General features: G+C 39.5%; 1 protein-coding gene across 1 annotated transcript in view; it reads right to left on the bottom strand.

The window, feature by feature from the left end:
- The window catches only part of LOC140374115 (plectin-like), a 127,602-nt gene that overhangs the window by 22,489 nt on the left and 81,268 nt on the right, over positions 1-23,845 (bottom strand). The window contains exons 7-34 of the mRNA XM_072460913.1: positions 23,323-23,438; positions 23,146-23,249; positions 22,474-22,593; positions 21,522-21,617; positions 21,324-21,451; positions 21,043-21,136; positions 20,641-20,795; positions 20,251-20,560; positions 20,091-20,168; positions 19,852-20,013; positions 19,672-19,776; positions 19,472-19,567; positions 19,267-19,392; positions 19,036-19,188; positions 18,287-18,441; positions 18,086-18,212; positions 17,378-17,561; positions 16,780-16,937; positions 14,903-15,081; positions 14,680-14,818; positions 14,238-14,594; positions 14,075-14,158; positions 13,880-13,987; positions 13,702-13,800; positions 9,036-12,389; positions 2,084-8,218; positions 1,295-1,375; positions 27-131 (exon numbers count right to left, since the gene is read on the bottom strand). Coding sequence (XP_072317014.1) covers positions 27-131; positions 1,295-1,375; positions 2,084-8,218; positions 9,036-12,389; positions 13,702-13,800; positions 13,880-13,987; positions 14,075-14,158; positions 14,238-14,594; positions 14,680-14,818; positions 14,903-15,081; positions 16,780-16,937; positions 17,378-17,561; positions 18,086-18,212; positions 18,287-18,441; positions 19,036-19,188; positions 19,267-19,392; positions 19,472-19,567; positions 19,672-19,776; positions 19,852-20,013; positions 20,091-20,168; positions 20,251-20,560; positions 20,641-20,795; positions 21,043-21,136; positions 21,324-21,451; positions 21,522-21,617; positions 22,474-22,593; positions 23,146-23,249; positions 23,323-23,438 — 13,108 coding nt within the window. The remainder of the gene's footprint in view (positions 1-26; positions 132-1,294; positions 1,376-2,083; positions 8,219-9,035; positions 12,390-13,701; positions 13,801-13,879; positions 13,988-14,074; positions 14,159-14,237; positions 14,595-14,679; positions 14,819-14,902; positions 15,082-16,779; positions 16,938-17,377; positions 17,562-18,085; positions 18,213-18,286; positions 18,442-19,035; positions 19,189-19,266; positions 19,393-19,471; positions 19,568-19,671; positions 19,777-19,851; positions 20,014-20,090; positions 20,169-20,250; positions 20,561-20,640; positions 20,796-21,042; positions 21,137-21,323; positions 21,452-21,521; positions 21,618-22,473; positions 22,594-23,145; positions 23,250-23,322; positions 23,439-23,845) is intronic.

The raw sequence follows: 23,845 nt of genomic DNA, 5'->3' as shown, positions 1-23,845 counted from the left end.
AGTGAATGCTATGGCCAATTTCTTACCTTCTTTCCTCCGATGGATTGGAGTGTAAAGTATGGATCATACTCCAAAGAGCTGATAGAAGAGTTTTGGGAGGTATTGGCAGGTTCTTCCGATGAATCCAGTGGCTATGTTTTACAAATAGAGAACATTATGATTTTTCCAGAGATAATCCTCAGATTGTTATTTGAGGTGACTTTATTCTTTGTACTGATTGGTAACTGAATATTTCTACCATAGAAATCAAACTACTGGACCATTAATTTGTGTTGGTTGAAACAGTGCCCTCAAGTGATCGGTAATCTACTAACGTTGTCTGTAACCAGCTTATGGCCTTGGATTCCAATTGCCTTAATTGTTTTCTAAATAAATCATTCTAATGGAATGATTCTAAATCTAAATGAATTAATATATACCAGGAATTGATCGAAGATGATGCTGTATTGTTATTCTGATAATGTGAAATGTACCCTAGCATGCAACGCATCAAGTAAAATAATGCCCCCAAGTGGCAGGTCAAGTTGTGATGTTTTCTACAAACAGCCAATATAATATCTACCTAGACACAGATTCCCCAAATGTATATAATTTTGACCATGGTGAGAAATCACATGTAAAGTATAAATATAATGTATAATAAAAAACCTCCAATATCTTATACACTTGTACAACTGTATTGTAGAAGTAGTGTTGTTTGGATTGTGCCATTTCTCTGTGAAACTGCATTATTTATATATGACAAGAGTACCTCTTTAAAGTATATTTATTTACAAGAGCATTTTTCAGCTAACTTTTCCCAAACATCAATAGCACATTTGAATATCCATGACATGGTATAATGCATAAAAGGATTAAAACAAAAAGAGAAGAAAAAGTGTTTCAAACACTACTGATGTTTTCTGAGGAGAGCAATATTAGTTGTTTTAATGTTTTAATATTAAACATTCAAACTATGTTCTAAGTAACACTTTGGTTGTTTGCTTTTTACATCATCAGCAACAACAACAACAACAACAACAAATACACTCAGTGGACTTTCTAAATACATCCTTAAATTGGAATTTCTTTAAAGTGAAATAAATCAATAAAACACAATTATTGGCACAAAGATCCAAGTGATTCTGAGGTTTCCAAGATGATGTCATAATGCTTTATGGACGTTCAGTGGAAAATCTAAAATAAAATAAAATGAAAAACAACAAAATAAACCAAAACACAAATTAAAACTTAACACATAATGAAATGGAAAGCAAAAGATAAAACTTCTGATTTGTAAGAACCCTTTACTTGCCTGGATTAGGACATTTTGATGATAGGGATTATAAGATTTAGCCAGTTTCGTGTCCATCTTCAAATATTGCATTCTAAAAGTCTGCAAAACACAAGAGGACACACAACGGTCACTCAATAATTCACCAAAACCTAAATACCTGAAAAAACAGATAAACATGTCATCTGTGCTTGAAAGGGTGACAAATTATATCAATGAAAATGAATAAATAATAAACTTACAGTAAGTTAAATGACAGGGGGCACATCTGTGTGGGGAAGCTGCATGAGCTGACATCTTCTTGGGACTGATCAGGAACACTTGGCCATAATTGTGAAGCTTGATTGGTAACTAATCAATGTAGTGTCAAAATAATATGTACATGTCCACTGATTATAAACATATTAACATAAAAACAATATCAAGTTTTTGTGCTGCGAGTTTTTGAGTAATAGCCTTTATCCAGAAAACATCATAAATCCATATTCTATACAAACATTCAATCAATGTAAAATTATCAAAACTTTGTTGACAGATAGTATATAAAGTTTTTTTGTCATAAAAATTTCAAACTAATACTATGATTTTTTTTGAACAATAGTCAGCCTGCAAGGCAACCTTTTAACAGGTATAGTATCTTATGTCCAAAAATATAAACTATGTTTAAAAAGGTACTGTTCTAAATTTTACATGCAAAACAAATATAAATAAATAACTGCAATGTTTATGTAACCATTAAATCTGTTCTACTGTTCTATTAGTGGGATTAATGTGTGGTTGTACTAATTTATGCACAGCAAATCAGAATCAGAATCTGCGACCATAGCTGGTTGAAGATGATGTATAAGAGGAGGTGGATAAATTCATGCTGAAGGCAGAGCCGGCGTCAATACTGCCTCTCCTTGATCCAGTTCGGGAGCCAGTTCTTGAACCAGACCGAGAACCATACGCTGATCCAGTTCCACTGAGATTATAGGGACTATATACTCCTTTGGTGGATTCTGATGATGCTTCAAGAAGCCTTAGGCCAGATCCTTCCTCAACCATGCTTTTGTCCATAGCATTTTTAAAGGAGATTTTAAGTTTGGTTTTGGGACACGTTAGATATTTCGAGTAAGTATTGACATCTCTGAGTTTTTGGGCAGTGCGGGCATCAATTGTTCCCTTCCTGATAGACTCATCCAGCGGCACTCTGCCCTCAACATCAGGCTCAATGAGTCCACCAGTGAGGTACTGGACCTCAAGGAACCGCTGCCCAGCTTCATAATATAACCAACCCTTTTTAAGGGCTTGAGAGGCGGACATTTTAACTTTTGTTCTTGGGTCTTCAAATCCATTAAATGCTTTTTGGGCAAGGTTAAGACGATCGACCATAATTTTATCCACTAGACCCTTCTCTGTGGCATCTGTGACTGACAATTTTTCTCCACTTGAGGGGTCAATTATTCCCCCTGTGCAAGCTTGCGCTTCTAAAAGTCTTTGACCTGTAATGTTGTCCACCAGGTTTCTGTGTATGGCCTCAGTTATAGAAATCTTTTCCAGAGTGTCTACATCTAGTATTCCAGCGATGGGACAAGTGACCTCACTTGGGTCATTCCATATGACTGCCGGTGCTTTGATACTGGGTATGGGGCTCATGGGATAGGAGGAGGTGGAGCCACTGGTGGAACCAATTGAAGAAGTTCTTGAGCGGAAACCTCCCATATTTCCAGTAAGCATATCCGCAAACTCTGTGATTGACAAGTTTCCAGACCTATAGCTCTCAAGTGAGCGTTGATCAATCAAACCACGGCCAATAGCATCTTCAAGGTCATACTGTCGTCCAGATCTTCTGTCAGTGATTAATGTTTTGACCGTACCATCTGAGGAGGTCATAGTGATTTCCTCCCATTCACACTCCTGCTGCGCAAGCTCCAAGTAGGTTTCATTGTCAATCAGCCCCCGCTTGTACGCTTCATAGACAGTCATTTCTTTACCAGTTGCCGGATCAACGATGACAATGCGGCGCTTACGGACAGAAGATTTAGAAGACATCTTGTTTTCGTGATGTTTATCTTTCAGTAGCAGAAGCACAAGACCAGAGTCAGGGTCTTTAATGCACCTCTCCATGAGCCCTAAGTATGTTAGATTTTCCTCAGTGTTAGGGTCAAAGAAACCTTTAGTGTCATCAGATGGATCTGTCAAAATCTCATTCATTTCTTCATCAAAGAAGCCACGCTTGTAGGCAACTTCCACTGGCAGACGGTGACTTTCCTCTGGGTCAATGATTCCTCCTGTAGCAATCTGGGCTTCCAGTAGACGAATGCCATGGTCTTTCAATATGAGACCCTTTTTCATGGCCTGGAACAGCGATATTGTCTTGCCTGAATATGGATCTCTATATCCTGTGACTGCCCGTTCAGCTGAAAGAAGTTTGTCTTTGAACTCTGGCCCCACAATTCCCATCTTTACAGCCTCATTAACTGTAAGTTTGAGGTTTTTGATGGGATCAATGACGTAGCCAGTGGCTGCTTGTGCTTCAAGAAGCTCGAATGCTGTGCCTGGTCTTATCATATTCTTCTTCATGGCTTGGTAAATTGATAGACGTTCTTTTGAAGGTTCCAAAAATACACCAGCAATACAGCCCGTTCCTTCAAGGTATCGTGACAATCTATTAGTAACTTCTTCCACTGATAATGAGCCTTCATTCAGTTGTGTGACAGTCTCTTGGTCAATGATCTGTGAGCGAAGAAGCTCCTCCATTGTAATCTCTTTCCTCAGCCCCTTGAACATCAACCTTTTGTCTCCCAAACCAAGAAGTCGCAGCCCACCTTCTAGCTTGCATCTCTTCAATAACTGCGCATATGACACTTTATCTTGTGTTACAGGGTCAATGAATCCTTGGACTTCATCATTTAGTTTCTCATTAGTTTCTTTATTAATGTAACCTCTTTGCATGGCAATATCTGTTGGTAGGTGGAACTGGAATTCAGGGTCAATAATACCTCCAGTGGCAGTTTGAGCCTCTAACATTTTAAGAGCATACTCTGGGGTTACAAGGTCTTTTTTCATAGCCTGGAAAAGAGAGATTACTTTCCCACTATAGGGATCTTTGTATCCTGTGACTGCTCGTTCTGCTGACAAGAGTTTGTCATGGATTTCTGGTCCAACAATGCCTTTGCGGACAGCTTCATCAACTGTAAGTGTTTCATTCTTTACTGGGTCAACAATAAAACCTGTAGCTGCCTGTGCCTCAAGCAGACTAAGGGCTAGTTCTGGAGTCAGGTAATCTCTCTTCATTGCTTGGTAGATGCTCAGTTTGCAGGAGTCAGTTTTGATCCCTGCAACACATCCTGTGCCATAAAGATATTGTTTTACACTAGTCAACTCCATTATGTCACGTATATCTCTTTTTCCTTGCTTAAGAAGGTTATACGTCTCCAGATCAATGATTCGGGCATTGTACAATTCTTCAATTGTTATTCTTCTTCTTATTGTTGTGCATGACAAAGGAGAGTCATTTTTAATTATTTCTCTTTGCTCCATGATCTCAATAATGATGATAATCATTCGCTCTTTTGTGATTTTACCAGAGCGGTATTCATCCATGATCCTCTGTCTTTGTTGTTCAGGAAGCAGATTTGAGTTCATGATATCCCAGAGGTTCATTGATTTGTCAGATAAACCTTCAATTGGAATGTCAATTTGGGTATTAGTCAGGTCACTCTTTGTTTGTTCCTCAGTGTAGAGGTAGGTCTTCTCCACAACTGTCGGGGACTGGGGTTTTGAGAGTGGCAGCATGTACAAGCCTGTGTCGGGATCTTTTTGGCATTTGTCTTTAAGCTGTTTGTAGGTGACAGTTTCATCATTTTCTGGGTCTAAGAAAACTTTGTTTTCATCATATGGCTCAGACAGAGTTTTGGCAGTTTGTTTATCAAACATATTTTTCTGATATGCCACATCAGTGGGGACTCGGTGGCTGTTAACTGGATCAATAATTCCTCCACAAACCATCTGTGCTTCAAGCATTGGCAAAGCTTGCTCCTTTAGAATCAGGTCTTTTTGCATTGCTTCAAAAAGGGAAATTTTGTTTCCAGTGAATGGATCCTTGTAACCTGTAACAGCCTTCTCTGCAGACAGGAGCTTTTCATGTAACTCAGGTCCCACAATTCCTGATTTAACCGCTTCATCCACCGACATGCACTTGTTTTTCAGTGGCTCAACAATGAACCCAGTGGCCACCTGTGCCTCTAAAAGAGCAAGCCCTGTATTGTGTCTCAGTAGCTTTTTCTTCATTGCTTGGTAAATGCTCAACTTTTCTTTTAAAGGCTCATTGTAAATACCAGCGATGCAATCTGATCCCTGGAGATATTTACTGACATCGGGATTCTTACTAACTTCTGCAGGTGTAGTTTTGCCTTGATGAAGGAGATCCAATGTGGGTTTGTCTATGATTTTGGAGTCATACAGAGAGCTTGGTGGTACATTTGCTCTTAGTCCCTTGAAAGCGGATTGCTCTTGTTTCTTAGCTTCTCTTTCACTGATAATAGTAATAATCATCTTTATTAGCTTTTCAATAGTGAACTTTCCGGACATAAACTGTTTGAGGAGGTCATTTCGCTGTTGTTCTGTGAAATATTCAGAATTAATTATTTCCCATATTGTGACTTTCCTACCCTTAAATGGACCATAGTCTAGATCCACAGTGGCCTGGTTCATTGCTTCTTTTGTCTGAGCCTCAGAGAAAGTTGTGTCTTCTTTACACTTGATTGCTTCAACAGACAGAGGCAGGAGCTGGAGACCTGTTTTTTTGTCAGTGATAGATTTCTCAAAGAGCTGGGCGTAGGTGACATTTTCTTTTGTATTAGGATTGAAGAAGCATTTTGCCTCATTGGTTGGAGTAATTAAGATTTGCTTAGTTTCATCATCAAAATAGTTTCGCTGGCAGGCAATATCATGAGGGATGCGGTGGCCCTTTACTGGATCAATGATACCGCCCGTGATCAACTGGGCATCAAGCAGACGTATGCCTTGTTCTTTTGGGATCAAATCTTTCTTCATTGCTTGGAATAAAGACACTGTTTTTCCTGAGTATGGATCTCTATAACCTGTCACAGCCCTCTCTGCAGACAGCAGCTTTTCATGCAACTCTGGACCAACAACACCTGCTTTCACAGCTTCATCAACTGTATGCTTCTGATTGGTGATGGGGTCAGGGATGTATCCTGTTCCTGCTTGGGCTTCAAGCATATTTAGAGCAAGCCCTGGTCTCATCATATCCTTCTTCATAGCTTGATAGAAAGACATTGGCTGTTTGAATGATTCTATGTATACACCTGCAATGCAATTTGTACCTTTCAATGCATTTTTGACCGGCTTCATTTCAGACACTTCTTTAACTGTCACAGCCCCTTTGTGCAATTTATTATATAAGTCCTTATCAATAATATTGGATTCTACTAAATCTGTGGCAGGTACAGGGCCTCTAATACCATCAAATGTGATTTCATTTTTCTTCTCTTTGTCTTCTGCAACAGTAATTACAATCTTTATGATCTTTTCAATAGTGATTTTTCCTGTCCTGTATTGACGTAGAAGGTCTTTCTTTTGGTCTTCGGTGAAGTATTCAGAGTTGATGATTTCCCAAATAGTGATCGTTTTGCCCTTGAATTTACCAAATGGCACAGACACTGTTGTTTTGTTAAACACATCTTTAGTCTCTTCCTCTGTGTACATGCTTGAGCAATATGCTGCTTTGTCTGTGATGGGTAGGAGTAGGAGCCCAGTGTTTGGGTCTGTTTTACATCTTGTCATTAGTTCAGAATAAGTCAAAGGTTCTTGAGTGCTTGGGTCAAAGTAACCCTTGTCATCATCTGAGGGTTTCTCCATCATTTTGTTCATTTCTGCGTCATACTGTCTTTGTTTGGAAGCCAACTGAGTGGGCACTCTATGACTGTGAATAGGATCAACCAGGCCCCCAGTTGCCAGTTGAGCTTCAAGAATTCTGATAGCATGATCTTGTTCAATGAGACCCTTTTTCATTGCTTCAAAAGTAGATATTTTACTACCAGTGTAAGGATCTTTGTAGCCAACTACAGCTCTCTCAGCCAACACCATTTTGTTGTGCAATTCTGGCCCAATCAAGCCTTCTTTGACTGCTTCATTGACAGAGAATTTCTTGTTCTTAATGGGGTCTATCATGAAACCTGTAGCAGCCTGGGCTTCAAGAAGAATCATAGCTGTCCCTGGTGTAATCTTCTTTTCTTTGGATGCTTGATAGATAGACATTGTCTGATTGGTTGGGCTTAGGATCCCAGCAATGCAGTTTCTTCCTTTAAGAATTTGTTTCAGCTTATCAGTATCTCCTAGCTCGAGCACAGTGGTTTTGCCCTTCTTCAATCCGTCAAACTCTTTCTTAGTTAGAAGGCCAATATCATGCAATCGACTTGCAGGGACCTTTTCACGAATGCCATCGAAAGATAAAGGATCAATACCATCTATTGTATCTGAGGCATTTTGGCCATTGAGGACTTTTCTTGTAGTTTCAACCACTGTTACGGTCTCAATATTTGTCTTTTGTTTATCCTCCATCTGTTGCAGTTTCTCCCGCAGTTTCTGGTTTTCATCAGCAAGTTTTCTTTCTTGCTCCAGTCTCTTTCTCTCCAGCTCTTGCATTTCTTTCTGTTTGTTAAGCATTTCCAGCTCAGCCTCCTTCTGCTTGTTGAGGGCAGCGTCCATGTTGGCCTGCAGTTTCTTCTTCTCCTCCTCCATTTGCTTATTCTGACGATCCTGTTCATCTTTGAGAGCTTGGGCCTTTCTGACCTCTTCCTCAAACTGACTCTCTAGCCTCTTTTTCTCATCTTCAATTTGCTTTTCCTTCTTCAACAGCATCTCCTTTTCTGTGAGGAAAGTCTGCTGGAGCATGGTCTTTTCATGCTCTATTTGTTTCTGTTGTGCATCAGCCATCTAGAAAAAAGGGAAAGAAAAATAAAGTGAGTATCAAAATGCATTGGTATGTCAAGTATGGTTTTATCTAAAAATACTACAAGTGCATCCCAATACACTAAGCATTACATTATCACCATGACAAGTAAAGCGTAAACTTTTTCCACCGTGTATAAAATGTTTTTACTTTTTATAACAGACATACACGTACAATTTCTCAATCCTGTAAGCATTAGCATGCACCTGTTTGACTAGGACCATATTATACAATGCACTTGGCTTATGCATATTCATATAAATTGCGGATATTCTGATAAAAATTAAACCAGACACATATTCGGTTTACCATTTTGCATGGAATATTTTAATATGTCTTTGGCACTTAAATACGTATAATAGTGAATTCTATTAATCAAGTTTGTTCATTAAATGGAATTTAGTGTTTAAACGTTGGGGTAAATAATATAAATGTCACTGCTAAAATTCTTAACTCAATTTGTACTTGATACATCAAAAATGTCACTGCAAAAAGAAATTCTAACAATACAATACTGCATGTAATATAAATGTGTATACATATTTTTTTCCCTTTTACTGCAGAGTTAAGATGTTCCGAAAATGAAAAATGCATGTCATTCCAGGGAATGGGACGCATTCCGGATGCAATATGCATGAGCAGAGTGCAATGTAAAAACAGAAATAATATTTAAACCAACTATATGGATTCCGAGTTAGTGAAGGAAATGGATAGATAATTTATAAGATAGAAATTTGTTAGTTTGTAGAGATCATTCTCAATGACATAAGCTGCTTGGTTATGTCATCATTAACACAATACCTCTTTTGATTTATTTTGAAGTTCTTCTGCCTCCTTTTTCAGTCTAGCCTTCTCCTTCTCTAGGTCTCCGATTGCTTTACGCAGGTCATCAGCTTCCCTGCTTGAGTTAAGTCTTTCATTTTCCAGTTTTTCCACAGCAGTATTTTTTTCTCTTGTATTTAATTCAGTCTCATTAAGACGGCAAGCAATCATGTCTGCTTGTTTCTTGAACTTTTTGGCTTCCTCTTCGGCTCTTGCCTGGGCTTCACTAAGCTGAGAAACTTGCAGTTTGAGTTTTTCTGCTTCAGCTAATATCTCCAACTGTCTTCTCTTCTCAGCTTCAAGTGATTTCTGGTACTCCTCGGTTTCCTCATTCAGGCGCTGCTGCATGAGTTGTTTATCTTCCAGTAGTTTTTGAGCTTGCTCCTGAGCAAGATCTTTTTGTCTTTGCAGCATCTCAGCTTCAGCCTTAAGCCTAGAAGCTTCCTGAATTGCCTGCATTTTCTCTTTTAGCATTTTTTCTGCCAGGGCTCGTTGTTGATTAAGATCATCCTCTGCAATTTGTCTCAGACGAGCTGCCTCTTGTGTTTCTATGCTAAGTCTAGCAGCATCTTCTGCCAGCTTCTTCATATGTTCAGCCTCTTCTGCAAGGAACATTTTAGTGCTGTCTTTGTCTTTCTTAATGAGGCGCTGATTCTCCTCTTCAATCCTGAGTTTCAGTTTCAATAGCTCTTCCATTTGAACTTTGACTTTGAAGAGCTCCTCCTCAACCTGGGACCTCTGTTTAACAGCATCCTCCACCTCATCCTTTAAGCGCTTAAGTGTGTCATCAAGGAGAAATTTCTGTTTATCAGTTTCATCCAGTTTAAGTTTCACCTTTGTAAGCTCTTGCTCAACTTGGAACTTTTGCTTTAATGTTTGTTCAGCTATTTTTTTGTGCTTGGCCATCTCTGCATCAGCTTGTTTCTTTTGGTTTAGTGCTGAGGCTTCAGCTTGTGCCCGTTTAGCGGCTTCAAACTCTGCCTCCTTCCTCAGTCTCTCAGCATTCTCTTGGGCTTTGGCCTGGTTTGCAGCTTCTTCTTCTGCAGCAGCTTTCTGTCTCTCTGCCTCCTCAGCTTGTTGGCGAAACAGGGCTGCCTCCCTTTCTGCCTTTTCTCTTGCTGCCGCCGCTTCTTTTGCAAGGGTTCTTGCTTTTTCATACTCCTCCTTCAGCTTTTTCTGCATGGCACCATCTTCTTTCTGCTGAGCGAGAACAGTCTGGACTTGGTGCTCAGCGGTGCTGCATTTAAGTGCTGCCTGCTGTGCCGCAACGTGCTGCTTTTCAGCTTCTTGGTCAGCTTCATCTTTCTGCTTTCTGGCTTCTTCTGATTTCTTTCTGAGCCGTTCCAGTTCTTCTAAAGCTGCCTTTCTCTGCCTGGCTGCCTCCTGCTCAGCAGCTGTAATTTTCTTCACCCTTTCCTCGGCTTCTCTTCTGCGGTTTTCTTCCTCCAAGGCAAGCTTCCTCAGTTTTTCTGCCTCCTCTTCAGCCCTGAGCTTGCTCTGTTGAGTTTCATCTGCAATGTTCTTCAATTTGTTAAGTTCAAGTTCTAGATCAAGTTTTCCAGAAGAGGCTTTTTCAAAATTGAGCTTGAGAATTCTGATTTCCTCTTCAACAATTCGCTTTTGTTTGAGGGTATCATCCACAAGCGTCTTCTGTCGTTCCATTTCAGCATGTGATGACTTTTTGAGTAAGACTATCTTTTCTTCAATCTCCTGTTTGTGCAGATTAGCCTGATCCTCGAGAGCTTTCCTCTGGAAGGCCTCGTCTTCAGCTTGGCGCCGTAGTCTTTGATTTTCTGCTTCTTTTTCTTTTAAGGCAATTTCAGCGTCTGTTTTGAGGCGAGTGGCTTCACTTATTGCAGCCAACTTTTCTTTGAGGATTCTTTCTGCTTCAGCCCTCTGGCGTGCTGCTTCCTCTTCAGCTGTCTGTCTTTGCAGCTTGGCTTCTTCAGCGATAGCTCTGAGCCGACTTGCTTCATCTGCTAGATCCCTCATTTTGGCAGCTTTGTCTTCCAGAAGCTGTTTGCTCTTCTCTGTATTGGACATGCTCTCCTGTTCTGCTTTGAACTTCATCTGAATAAGTACATCCATTTCACTCCTTACTTTAGCCAACTCGTCTTCTAGTTGTTTTCTTTGTTGCTCAGCTCGGATGACTTCATTCTTTAAACGGTATAGCTCATCTTCAAGAAGGGACCTTTGTTGTTCAGCATTGTCATAGTCTGCCCTGAGACGGATCAACTCCTGTTCGGCATTGAGTTTCTGTTGAGCGGTGCTATCAGCGAACTTTCTCTGCCTCTCCAGCTCTTTCTCTGCCATGTCTTTTTGCTTTAAGGCAGAATCTTCGGCTTTAGCCCTCTTCTTAGCCTCGCGCTCAGCATCCTCCTTCTGTTTCTCAGCTTCTTCCTGTGCAATGGACTTTTTGTGGGCTTCTTCCTCAGCTTGAAGCCTTAGTCGCAAAGCCTCGTTTGCTTTTTGCCGCCATTTTTCAAGCTCCCTTTCGGCCTCTTCTCTGGCATTTTCTGCATCCTCCTGTTGTTTTTGAAGACGCGCTGCTTCCTGTTGTAGTTGAAGTACCGCTCCATGCTCTTGTTTTAGGGATTCTTCCAACTTAGATGTTTTTTCCACAAAGGACAGGTGTTTGCTTTGGAGCTCGGCAGCAGCACTTTTCTGGGCTGCTGCATGAGCCACATGTATTTGTCTCTCCTTTTCAATCTCAGCCTGTTTAACTTTCCTCTCTGCCTCCTCCGCCTGCATTCTGAGGTTTTCAAGGTCGTCCAGTGCTTTCTGTTTTTGGCGTGCAGCTTCTTTCTCTGCATCAGATTTGCGCTTGAGCTCTTCTTGTGCTAAACGTTTCTTTTGGGTTTCTTCATTGACCTGTCTACGCAGTTTTTCTGCCTCATCTTGAGCGGCCTTCCGGAGTTTTTCAGCCTCATCAGCTTTGTCACGAAGTTGCTGAAGCTCAGACTCTGCAATTGTTTTTTGGTTAACTGTAGTCTCTAGTTGGATTCTTATTAGGTGTATTTCCTCCTCAATCTTTGCCCGGCTTTGAAGAGCTTCTTCCACCTGTTGGGCTTTGTTGTTGATCTGTTGCTCAGAGAGGTTTTTCAACTCATGAAGTTCCAACTGGATGTTGGACTTTTGTTTTTGTGCATCTACTGCAGCAATTTCTCTTTTGCTCACTTCTTCCTGCATTTTAAGTTTCAGCTCGTTGGCCTCTTTTTCTGCTTTGGCAATGGCTTTTGCATGAGCATCAGCTAACTGTTTCTGCTTGTCTAGTTCAGCCTGCATCTCGGCCATTTTTCTCTTTTCTTCAGCTTTGAGTTTCTTTGCAGTTTTCTGCATTAGTGGAAGCAAATTATAGAGAAAGGATTATAATCAAGCATATGTTAAAGGTAATTCGTTACTTTAAATAGCTATACTGCATGGGACAATTGGGCTCATGGAGAACACACAATCTGGTCCCACTGGAGTTAAGCAATTTAATGTAATATATTACCAGTAAATGTTATTGTTAAAGTTAGCGTAGATTACGTCACAGAACACAAGGCGTATTAGACAAAGATTAATTTAAGTGATGTTACATTCCAAATGCAAGTTCAATCATGAATGCTATTAAAACAAAGATAAAATGGATGATGGAAATTTGACAATTAATGCACGGATGAAAAATTACATCACATCACAGCAAAGAAATGAAATGGCATGCAACTGCAGCTGTAGATTTTTCATTTATTAATTATATATTTTGATAAATTCATTTGGACCATTTCTTATTTTCTCTTTTTTCCCTTATTTTCCCCTTATAAACCAATAGTTATTATTCACGTCATTCACTAAAACCAAACCATTCCATGCATGTGGGGTTCTTTAAGTCACTTTTTTTCCACAATAAGACCAGAATAAGGAACTCAGGCAATTTTACAAAAACATAATGTTATGTAATAAAAGGCTTAGCATAAAAATGAAAAAAAAAAAAAAAAAAAACAGGGTGAAGAGGAGCTGGACAAGGAATTATAACAGAAAGGAGTTTTATGAACCCAAAATGCATAAGGCAGATATACAGAAGAATGAGAGAAAATAATAAAGTTAAACAGATAGATGTGGAAGGATTTATCATTTACCTTTTTAGTGCTCAAACAAGTCAAACATTCATCGCAGTAAAGCACTGGCAAGCAGTTAAGAAAGGCAAAGAGGCAAAAGAGGAGGGTTAGAAAATAGGTAGAAAGTTATTTATTTAGGGGACAGTCTCAAATGATCCTTTAGAAAATGAAGTGGCATTTTGCTAAAAAGGTATAAGGAAAGTGAAAAAGAACCCCCTCTTTTTGGGTCATAACCAGACACAATGAACTGATTAAAAAACAAAAACAAACAAATATTAGGTTTTTTTCTTGTTTTTCATGTTTAAAACGTTTAAAATCCATTTCATTATTATTCTTTTTTTTAACTTTTAGTCAGTTCAGCCACAGAAACCATACCAATATTTCATGCCTTTTCACTGCAAATTGTAACCCATACAATAATTGAATGTGTAAATTCATGACAAAGAACGTGCACGCATGCTCTTGGTGGTCGGCGAATCATTTTTGTTTTTTAGGGTTGGATTTTTTTACAGGTTGGTTAGAATAATGTTAGAACAGTTGTCACGTACCTCCTCATCCTCTAGGCGACGCTCTGTATCATTTAGGAATTTGATGTACTGACTAGTCAGTGTCATCAGTTCACTATATCGAGTCCTCAGTGTAACATACTAATGGGGAGGAAAGGAAAATATACATTTTAGTATAGTTGCAAAGTACATTATAATAAATACATATGATTCATCTTACCTCTTGAATAATATTGTCTGATGCAGAATCTAGCTTGGTTTTCTTCAAGGGTGAAGACGTAAGAGGCTCCACTTGTGCTTTGTATGCAACTAACTGTAGTTCATAATCCTTTAGGAATAAAACAAAAGAATAATTGCCATTTTATCACTAAATAATAATTTATGCAGTATTAAGTTATCTGTCGTTTGCACTTACTTTGATTATATCAATGTAGGATTTGGCATATTTCTGGCATTCATCCACTTTGTCTTTGTTCGTCTCAATTTCCTCAAGAAGTTTCTACAATAAAAAAAGTAAATGTTTCAAATGCAGCAAGAGCAACAGCAACAGCAACAGCAACATTACTACTACAACATACTTTCTCCTGAGTCAGTTGTTCTCTTAGGGTTTTTGTGTCCGTGATAGATATTGCTTGTATTTTCTCTTGTCTTTGCTTAGCATCATTGATCCAGCGGATGAGAGAGTCGTAGTTGTCCCTGTAGTAGCCAAGCTGACGGCCCAACTGCTCCAGGTCCCTCTGACGGAGGTCAATCTGGGTGAAAACAGCCTTCCAGCGATCTTGCAGGTTGGACAAGAGCTGACGGTAGTGTTCCAGCTCAACATCTCGCTCACTGTGGACGCGAGACATCTTATCACTGACGACTGAAGCTTTTTTTAACTCCTCATCCAGGGAATCAAACACTGGTTGTTCAGCCTCTGCTTCTGCTCGCATTTTCTATTAAAAGAAGAAGAAAACATGTAATAACAATATTGTAACTTACATACATTACATAATACTGTACAAAAATATAAATACTAACCTTGAGCGTGGCTCGATAAGACTCCACTTCTTTGACATCACCAGGAACAGTGTGAACTTCACGTAGGTAGTCCTCATATTGCTTGAGAATGCCCTCTGCCCCCTGGGTGTTACGGATCACCATATCTACCGTCTTCAGCCTGTGCATTGTTATTATGTTAAGCACATCACATTCATGTTCAGTACAACTCACAATCACTGTTAGATCTGGGTGTTCCACTCACTTCTCAAGGTAGACAGAAGAGAGCATGTGGGCATGGTCCATCTTCTGTACTGTGAGGTCCAGCTCTGAGCGGAGGACAGGAGCCGATGTCGAAGGCTGAGGCGAGCTCAGGACCTGCTGAGTCTTCACAGAGACTTTATCCAGGTCTTTCTTCAGACCATCCAGTTGCACCTGCACTTTCTGTAATCAGAAAGAATCTCTCCATTATCCACTGGTTAAATGCAACATGACTAGCCACCAAAAAGCTTGTAAACAGTACCTGCCCTCATCTACAGTAAATAGTGTTTAGTGTAGTCTTTCTCTACAGGAACACACTTGATATTGCACTTCCACAAAATGTTTTCTCGCTGCCCGGACTCTGTTCTCTCACTGTAGAGCATCTGAGGGCGCACACTCTGTGCCTACGCACCACACTCACCTCCTGCAGTCTTCAGTCCGCCGTCCGGTTTCAGTGGGCCAAACCGGAGTAGTTCCTGGTCCGGCCATAAATAATGGGACGCTCTCATCCATGCCATGTGACCATGGTACTGAACCATCTCAATTAAACAGTGAGTACGTGATTTATTCTGTTTCTGTCTGTTTTATTCTGTCTTATTAATTCAATTTACAGCCGTACAGAAAGTTTGATGTTGAAAATGTATTATGGATTTGTAGCTTTTGTTTGTTTTACTTCAACCTTACAATTTGCCAATTGGTTTGCCCAGGGTAGGGTTTCGGGTGTATTTAAAGGTGGTATGGATGATTTTTTTTCAGAAATTTTTTCATCATATTTCCTCGTGGCGTGGATAAATCATTTGTCCTGCCACGTATCAATCATAAAACGCACCTACCGCTCACCTGCAGCCGCGTGCGGTTCATGCCCACGTTTCCGCGTGCCTAAGCACCATCAGCAGCATCATAATATAGTTCCCTCAGTGTACGGAGCAAAATGAAGACGGAGAAAGACAGTTCGAGCTGACGCAGAAGTGGATAGAAATCTACGGGAGACGAGCGATGCGATACGCTCTGTTGCGCTAATAAACAAACGCACGTGTGTGTTGTATCAGTCCGCACGGGAGAGTGCGCATGCGCACTTCCGCCTGCGTTCTCAAATCGCCAAAAAATCGTCCATACCGCCTTTAAGGGAAGCTCTGCTCATTGAGCTGCTGAAGTGAGAAAGGCGTGTCATGCTGTGGGTTACTTGACCGCTGACATAAGTCTCTTTTGTGTCCTGTAAATACTTAATTTATTTTGTCAACTGCCATCCTGCACTGTAAATATTTGTTTTTGGGAATTTAACAACTGTTTTATTTGTTGGCTTGTTCCTGTTGTTGTGACACTTTGACCAATCAGATCAAAACATTTTCCTTAAAGCTTTTGGCAAGAACCTGTCCAGACTGATCACCTGAGTGATACAGATATCAATCTGGCAAAGCCAGGTTAATAATTTTTATCCATCATTAAATTAAACCCATGACAGTGAACTATAAACTTCTAATCATGCGCCTTCATTTCTTCACTGACAAACACTAATGTGCTGCAATAAATAATAATGATATTATAATTATAATAAATATGATTAATAAATAATAAATATAATTAGCCGTATGAACCCAAAGTCATTCCAAGGCATTAGGCTCAAGTCACAAAGGGCAAGTCCTAAGTCAAGTAAAGTCTTTGTGGTACATTAGTTTGTACAAATCGTGAAAATGTCTTGAGTCTGACTCGAGTTAAGTCATATGACCTAAGTATCCCACATCTGTAGTTTAGATGTTCTTTCTCTAGACAACACAAACCAGAGTAAATCAAAACTGAGACCATTTTTGGCTCGATTGAGTATAACTGAATTACCATCATGTTGAGAGTTAAAACCGACAACAAACACAGTGAGGGGTGTACCTTCTGCTCCGTTGTCTTCTGGAGACAATCCTTCAGAGGTTCTGATTCCACTGGTTTTCGGATACGAGCCACAGTGCTGTTCTCACAGTCTTCAATGTGTAGACGCAGGTCCTTAAGCTCAGAGATGTAGTTCTTACACAAGGTCTCATCCTGTTGACCTGAATACAACATGTAGATGGTTATTTTGCTGGATGTCCATTGTATTGCACAATTCACTGACAAACCAAAAAGCCAAAGCCAATAACACTTTTTTCAAATTAAAAAGCATTTTATGTATATTTTATGTATCTTCTGGAACAATGTGATTTTAACAACCCATGCAAACATAATATTATGTGCTTGTATTTGGCCATGACTAGCGTCAGAATGAAATAAACAGAGCAACATGCAGTCACTTGCTTATAAGCGTGTTTACAGCCTGTAGCTTAAGTGCTATTCTGCCCTCACACCACTCACCTTTGGTTTTAAAAGATATAAGTTCTGAAAGACGAATTAGAAAAATAAATCCTCTAAATTTATATATTGTGTAAAATCGTGTAAAACGTTCATCTGCATTTTTACTTAAGATTCATTCATTTATTTCAGCCTTCTGTATTACCTTTCTCCATAGAGTGAAGGAGGTTCTCAAAATATTGTGTCGACTTGACATAGTCCTGCTCCACTTGCATGCGGTCATCCGGTCTAAACATCTGAGAGTCCTGACTGTCCTTCAAAAAGTCCTGGTAGTGCAGCTCCAGGTTCCTCATCACCAGCCTGTACTCTTCTGGCTTCATGGACTTCAACTTTACAGTGTAGACAAATAAGCAGAGTTACAGGCGAGTAGGAGGACAACAGCACATCCATGTAATAGGCTAAAAAAAGTATCACTGCAATGTCATTTAACACATTTGAAAAACGGTGCTTTGTTCATGGTCTAATCTGCCATTTGATTTAATGAAGCAAATATAAACAAGGAAACAGTGGAACAACTAATAATAGCACCGACTATATTACGGTAACTACATCTGGGCTTAATGTAATAAAAATACAACAACATCTTGTTCAACACCAGGCCATGTAATTAGTTTTAAACAATACAATCTGTTGTTTTTCAGTTAACAAGCTTCTCTGTACACATTAACCTCGATCTGTGCATTCAAACCAAGTGCAAGAGTTTATTGTAACAAATAACTTTATACAAGATCTTACATAAAACCCATAAGAGAATACTTTTGGGTTAGGGTTGAACAAAGCTAACTAAACAACACGATTAAAGCCCAGTTTTGTAGATTACATTGCATGAATCTTAACTTTGCTCTTGACTGACCGTAGTAATGTTCCAGGAGTGAATCTGTGTGAAGTCTTTCATCAGGTTTTGCCATGACAACATACTCTTCATGTCTATGTAGTATTTCTGCCACATCAACACCATCTGCTGCTGCCCTCCGTCCAGACTAAACCACAGGTGAACACAGAGTCAGTCGAGCACATTTTACAAACAGTGTCTTCAGTGGTGCTTGGGGCTGACCTGGCTACGCTCTCCAGAGCTTCCTTGTTAGTGGGAGGCACCATGAAGCAGACAGAGGGGACAACAGACTCGTTTCCAGTCCGGTTCAGCACCTTCCACTTGAAAGGTTGGGAGTTGTTAATAAGAGCACACTCTTCTCCTTTATGGACAGTGATCTAAATAGAAGAAATACACACAACTTTAACACGATCAAGGATGCACGATACCGTTATGAGAAACGCTTGGGCGGAAAACAACTGTTATTTTCTGTATATAGTTTACTTTAAACTACACTTTTGTATATTGAGAACAAATAAATATAGCTGTAAAATAGTTTTTATTTTACAATTTTTTTTTGACATTTCAAATCTATAATAACATAAATTTACATGAAAAAAGTGATATTCTTATAATTTATCAAGCACTACATTTTAGATACACACCTATAAGCCTACACGCTGTAATATACTTATTCTATATTAGAGCAAAATTAGGTTTCCCACTTTTTCCAAAATTCATCTTCTTCTTATGTATAGTATAATACTCAAACTAAGAATATAGCATAAACTGCTTATAGGTTTAATGTAAAATTACTAACTCAGATAACATTATACAAAACATAGTGAGTCTTCATTTGTTAAAATGTAATTCTCAATAGTCTCAATAATTATGACATCATTTTTCCTCACATCAAAATAATGATAAACAATGAATCTATCTATAACTGTGATTTTCAGACAAACGCCTCTACTTGTTGTATTGTATTTTACCTCTTGCTGCTTGAAGTCACACACAGCCTGGATGGGCAGTTTCCCTTTGATAGAGGTAGTGGGGTTACGTGGCTTCAGCTGGATAACCGTCTTGGCTCTTTTGTTAAGACCAGTTACCATAGTCTTATATTCATTCAGCTGTTCTTTCTCCTCCTGCTCACAGAAATTCACCCATATTAATGCAAGACAGTGTATGTATTAAAATATTCATACTGGAGAGGATATGCCCACCGTAGCATCCTGCAGCAGATCCTCCAGGCGCGTGGCTGTTGTGTTGCGATCACAGCTGTACTTCTTTTTCATGCTTTCTTGCATTTTTGTCATCTTGTCCTGGGCCTCCTTCACATCAGCAAAGAACTGTGAAACAAAGGACAGGTGTTAACGCTCTGGGCGACAAAAAAAGTGCTTAAGTTTCGGAGAGCGGTTTGCGCAGTACCTGATAGTAGGCCGTGTTTTCCTTTAGATGAGCCTCAATGCAGCAGCACAGTTGAAGGATCCAGCTCCATTGAGTCTGCAGAGCACCTGTGAAAGCCTAGATCAAAGATTCCAACAATAAATGTATGATACGCAAGCATAAGTGAAGTTTATTGAAAAGGATGTTATTTTCGGCTGATATTGTATAATGGCAATAGTCACCTCAACGGTCTTTTTGCCCGGATGGTTTTCTCGAACAAGTTTTTCACCCATGGCCTGGATGTCATTGACCTTCCTCTCCCGATGTTCAAGCTCTCGCATGAGACCCTGAAAGTAACGAAAGGGTTAACAATTTGAAAGAACGATCCCAACATAACATAGATTGTGTACTCTGAGACGTACAGAGTAGTTGTCTTTCTTAGCCGTCATATTTGTGTTCCTGTCGCTCCAGTCGTGGTTGACCTCCTCCTCCTCTTTGTCGTTCAGCCACATCAGTTCTTTTGTGGCAGCGCTGACAAATGCATGAAGTGAATCCAAGTTTCTCAGGCGGGACTTTGAAGAGTTCTGCAAAATAAATGTACATCGTCATAAACTATAAGCTTCCTAATATGTTTGTGATGAGAAATAATTGATATATTTACCAGTAGTTTTGCATACTGTAGGTCCAGTTTACCCAGGTAGTCTTTATATTTGCCTTTGCTTATTGGGGATAGTTGATTCTGAAGAACAACAGTTTGAAATGACTAATCCATAAACTAGAAATAATGAGTTATTTTTGCACTTATTTATATTAGGGATTACCTCCTCTGTCTTGGCTCGCTCAATCTTAGCCTTGAAATCTTCGACAGTTTGGTTCAGTCCCCGGTGACTGCCCAGCTGGGACTCCACAGAGGACTGGTCTGAGCCCCACTCTGCCTCATCGATGCGTCGCTGGTTCTCCTCCACCCATGCCAACAGATCCTGTACGTAACGCAACGTGACGTCATCCTGTTCTGGGCGCACCTTTGAAGTGGTCTGCTGGAGGGTCTGCATCGTTGTAGCCTGTGTGGTCTTAAGGCGGAGGTTGTAGTCACTGCGCAAATTCACCAGCCTCTCGTGTATCCGGTATACTCTGCAGAATCAGAGTCATTTAAAGTTTTCAGCTTTCAAAAATGATAGGGTAAGTACTGTGTAGTTGTTTTGCACTCCCACCTGCGATACATCTGTTCAGACTGAGGGTGGCGACCATCTTTAAGAAACTGCACATCATTGAAGAGCAGGCGGATCATGTTGTCTGCCTTGTCCAGCTCTCTCTCCACTTCAGCCGTGTGCTGGGCGGGCTTCCCTGCATTCAGCAGGTGAATGTCCTGAAACCAAAAAGTACCACAATTAGTGAAATAATTAACTTTAAAATCACTTTTTAAATAAAATGCACATTTCTTTATTTTTTTTAATCATGTGTAATACCACTCAAGACCAAAATTGTATCGTCTTTATTTTTTGGAACTTCTCTATTAAAGCCTTGGTTTTATCATCATAAAATTGAGTACTAATTTAATACTAATTCAGAATACTTCATTTGGTAAATGATGAACAAACATAACCATGACTTACAGTCTGCAGCAGGCCCTCCAGACGACCCAGCTGATCATCACAAACACCAGACTCCATTTGGACCTTGGAGAAAATCCTCTGAAGTCTTTCAAGTCTGTATCAAAATCACAAAAAAACAATTACAAATGTAGAAGAGCACACAGCAGACTTCTGAACATTCTAGCAATAGTGAATCAGCTGTATTAATATTACAGCTTCTCAGAAGACAGAATATCCAAAAATAGGATTCCCTGGCTGGTGTTACTTAGTACCACGTCTCTATAATGCATAACTCTGATTACCTTTCAAACTCTATTCTGAGCAGACGTTCTCTCTCGAGAATGGCCACATGCAGCCGCCCCCATTCCTTCTCCACATCAATGGGATGGTAGCCCGGAGGGACTTTCACCTGACCAGAATTTACTGCACTCTGTGGGGGAAAAAGAACCATGTAAATTGTGATCTTATGAAAACGTATGTGTGTGTTATTGAAAACATACCTCAAAAGACTGGTAGATTTGCTTTGAGTGGTTCTTGTCAGTCTCTTTCACTGGCAACTCTGTCTCCTTAAACTTGAGGAACTGGCGCCACAAAAGCTAAAAGGAATAAAAATGTTAAAAAAATTCTTGTTAGTTTTTCTAGTATAGTTTAACAAAAGTTTAACTTTTTGTATACAATTTAATTTTATGATTTCCCCCCTTTAAATATATTTTTAATTATACAAAGGAGAAATATGAAGCATTATTTGTATTGTTATGAGTATTTTAAACCGCCTCTTAGGGACCCAACTGGGTTTTGGCACCATCTACTGGCTGCAGAGGAAATTACACATATTAATAATAAATAACTGGAATGTTTTCTGAGAGATACTAAGTAGCTAAGCAGTTGTACTGATTGTGATTAGATGGGAGAAATGCACAGAACGAGTTTGAGTTTGAGAGATGATTTATGGACATGAAAACTGCACAGAAGATTCTCTGAGGGGTTTTGACGGTCAGAGGAGAGATGACTTTCTAAACAGGATTCAACAAGCGTGAATGAAAATAAATTCTACTCCAGGTATGTTTTTGAACAATTTTAAAGTATGGTCAAAATATCACGAAGTCAATTTCGCATAATACGTATACAGTAGACACAGAAGCACACAGTAGCTGTTGAATTATAAAAGAAAAACCCAGACGTTTATTCTGCAGCCAACAGGGCGGGGTCGAGACTCACATAATGTGCCTTTTGGCTGTATTATCTCTACCCCGCCTACAGTACAATAAAGAGTTTGGACAATGGACCACATCTGTTCTCTGCCACGGAACTGTCCCTAAGTCTAAGCTATCAAATAACTACCAAATGTATTGCACTGGTGGATAAAGTTCCTTGAATATGAGTAATTTCCACAGAACTATGAGTACAAACCACATTTGATATAACTACACATAAAACAGAGTATAACTTTACCTCAATCTCCTCATAGCTGGTGGGAAACTTCTTCTCTCCAAAGATGACAACATGGTGCCGAATCCACTGCAGTAGAAGTGTCACCAGCTCGTAGTACTCCTGCCAGCGCAGCTCCAAGCCCTGCAGTGAGAATGAGACAGTCGTGAGTCCACTGCAGACAGTACTGGCCTTTTTCTCCCATGTCTGGATGCTTTAACTCTCGCACAGCACCTAAACTCAATTTGGACTGAACAATCCAGGTCTTGTGAAAGTGGACAAGTAAACAGTGGGAAAAAATACAGCGGATACAAAGTGAAAACTCAGCTTTTGTCTTTCTCATTATACATTTGGAGAGTGTTCAGACAAAAATCAGTCACTATAGTGTCCCAATAGGGTCAATAATAGCACAGACACTAATTATGAAATGACTCTTATACAATTACACCCAACAATCACTATTCCATTGGGTCCATGTTGCATAAACATCAAAGGTTGGTAATTATACCTATACTTGGATTCACAAAACTTCTATTTCTCTTTGGCACACTGTAAGGGAACAAAAGCTTAAGTCATACGCCTGTTGAGCTCTTAATAAATCTTATAAAGCCAACTTTCAAGTCAAAATTGACCTTGTTTTAATTTTCCACAGAGTAGAAAAGAACTGAAGTGATTTGTATTGGAGCACATGCTTACACTAGCCCTGGTTCCATCGGTCACATCAATGCGTGGCATGACGTCATACAGCGATGAAACGTATGTGATGATGGACTTCTCATCAGGGTGAGCCACGTCAACATCTAAAAAAAGAATACGTTTATCATCCAAAATATATATAAAAGATCAATAAGAAAGAGTGTCTTGAGATCTTACCCTCTGCATCCAGAAGGCGGGTGACTCCCAGGTCTCGCTCTGCCACTCCAAAAGCCTGCTCCAGGTTTTCCAGGTTGCTTTGTCTGTACACTTTGCCCATGTCGATAAGTCTTGGACTGGGGAAACACAATCATAGATCGGATTTAAAGCACGTTTAGGTTATTACAATTTTAATATTTAATTTAAGATGATCTTATATTATTGTACACAATATAAACTATACATACAACTATTAGACTAACCTTAACAACTGTTCTGTCAAAATGATTAAAGCAATAGCAGCACTTTAGCATCAGATACAGGCATTTCAAACACTTTTAGTGTGTAGATTATTAACAGATGATTAAATAACTACTGCCAGCAGCTAAAAAAGGAAGCACCACCTGGTGATGTTCAGCACCTGCATTATAAACCTCAGGGCATGTGCTTGTTAGAGCCAAATCTATAAATCTAAAAAAAAGTAATTTAAAATACAGAGATCATTATGATAAAGACACAACTGTAGATAAATGTCTATTTGTTT

Source organism: Eucyclogobius newberryi, unplaced genomic scaffold, assembly GCF_026437365.1.
Source record: "Eucyclogobius newberryi isolate DKJ021-1_F unplaced genomic scaffold, fEucNew1.0.hap1 SCAF_3, whole genome shotgun sequence".
In the NCBI taxonomy this organism is placed as follows: Eukaryota; Metazoa; Chordata; class Actinopteri; order Gobiiformes; family Gobiidae; genus Eucyclogobius; species Eucyclogobius newberryi.
Note: the sequence above shows the minus strand (reverse complement) of the source record. Positions and strands in the feature narration are given on the sequence as shown.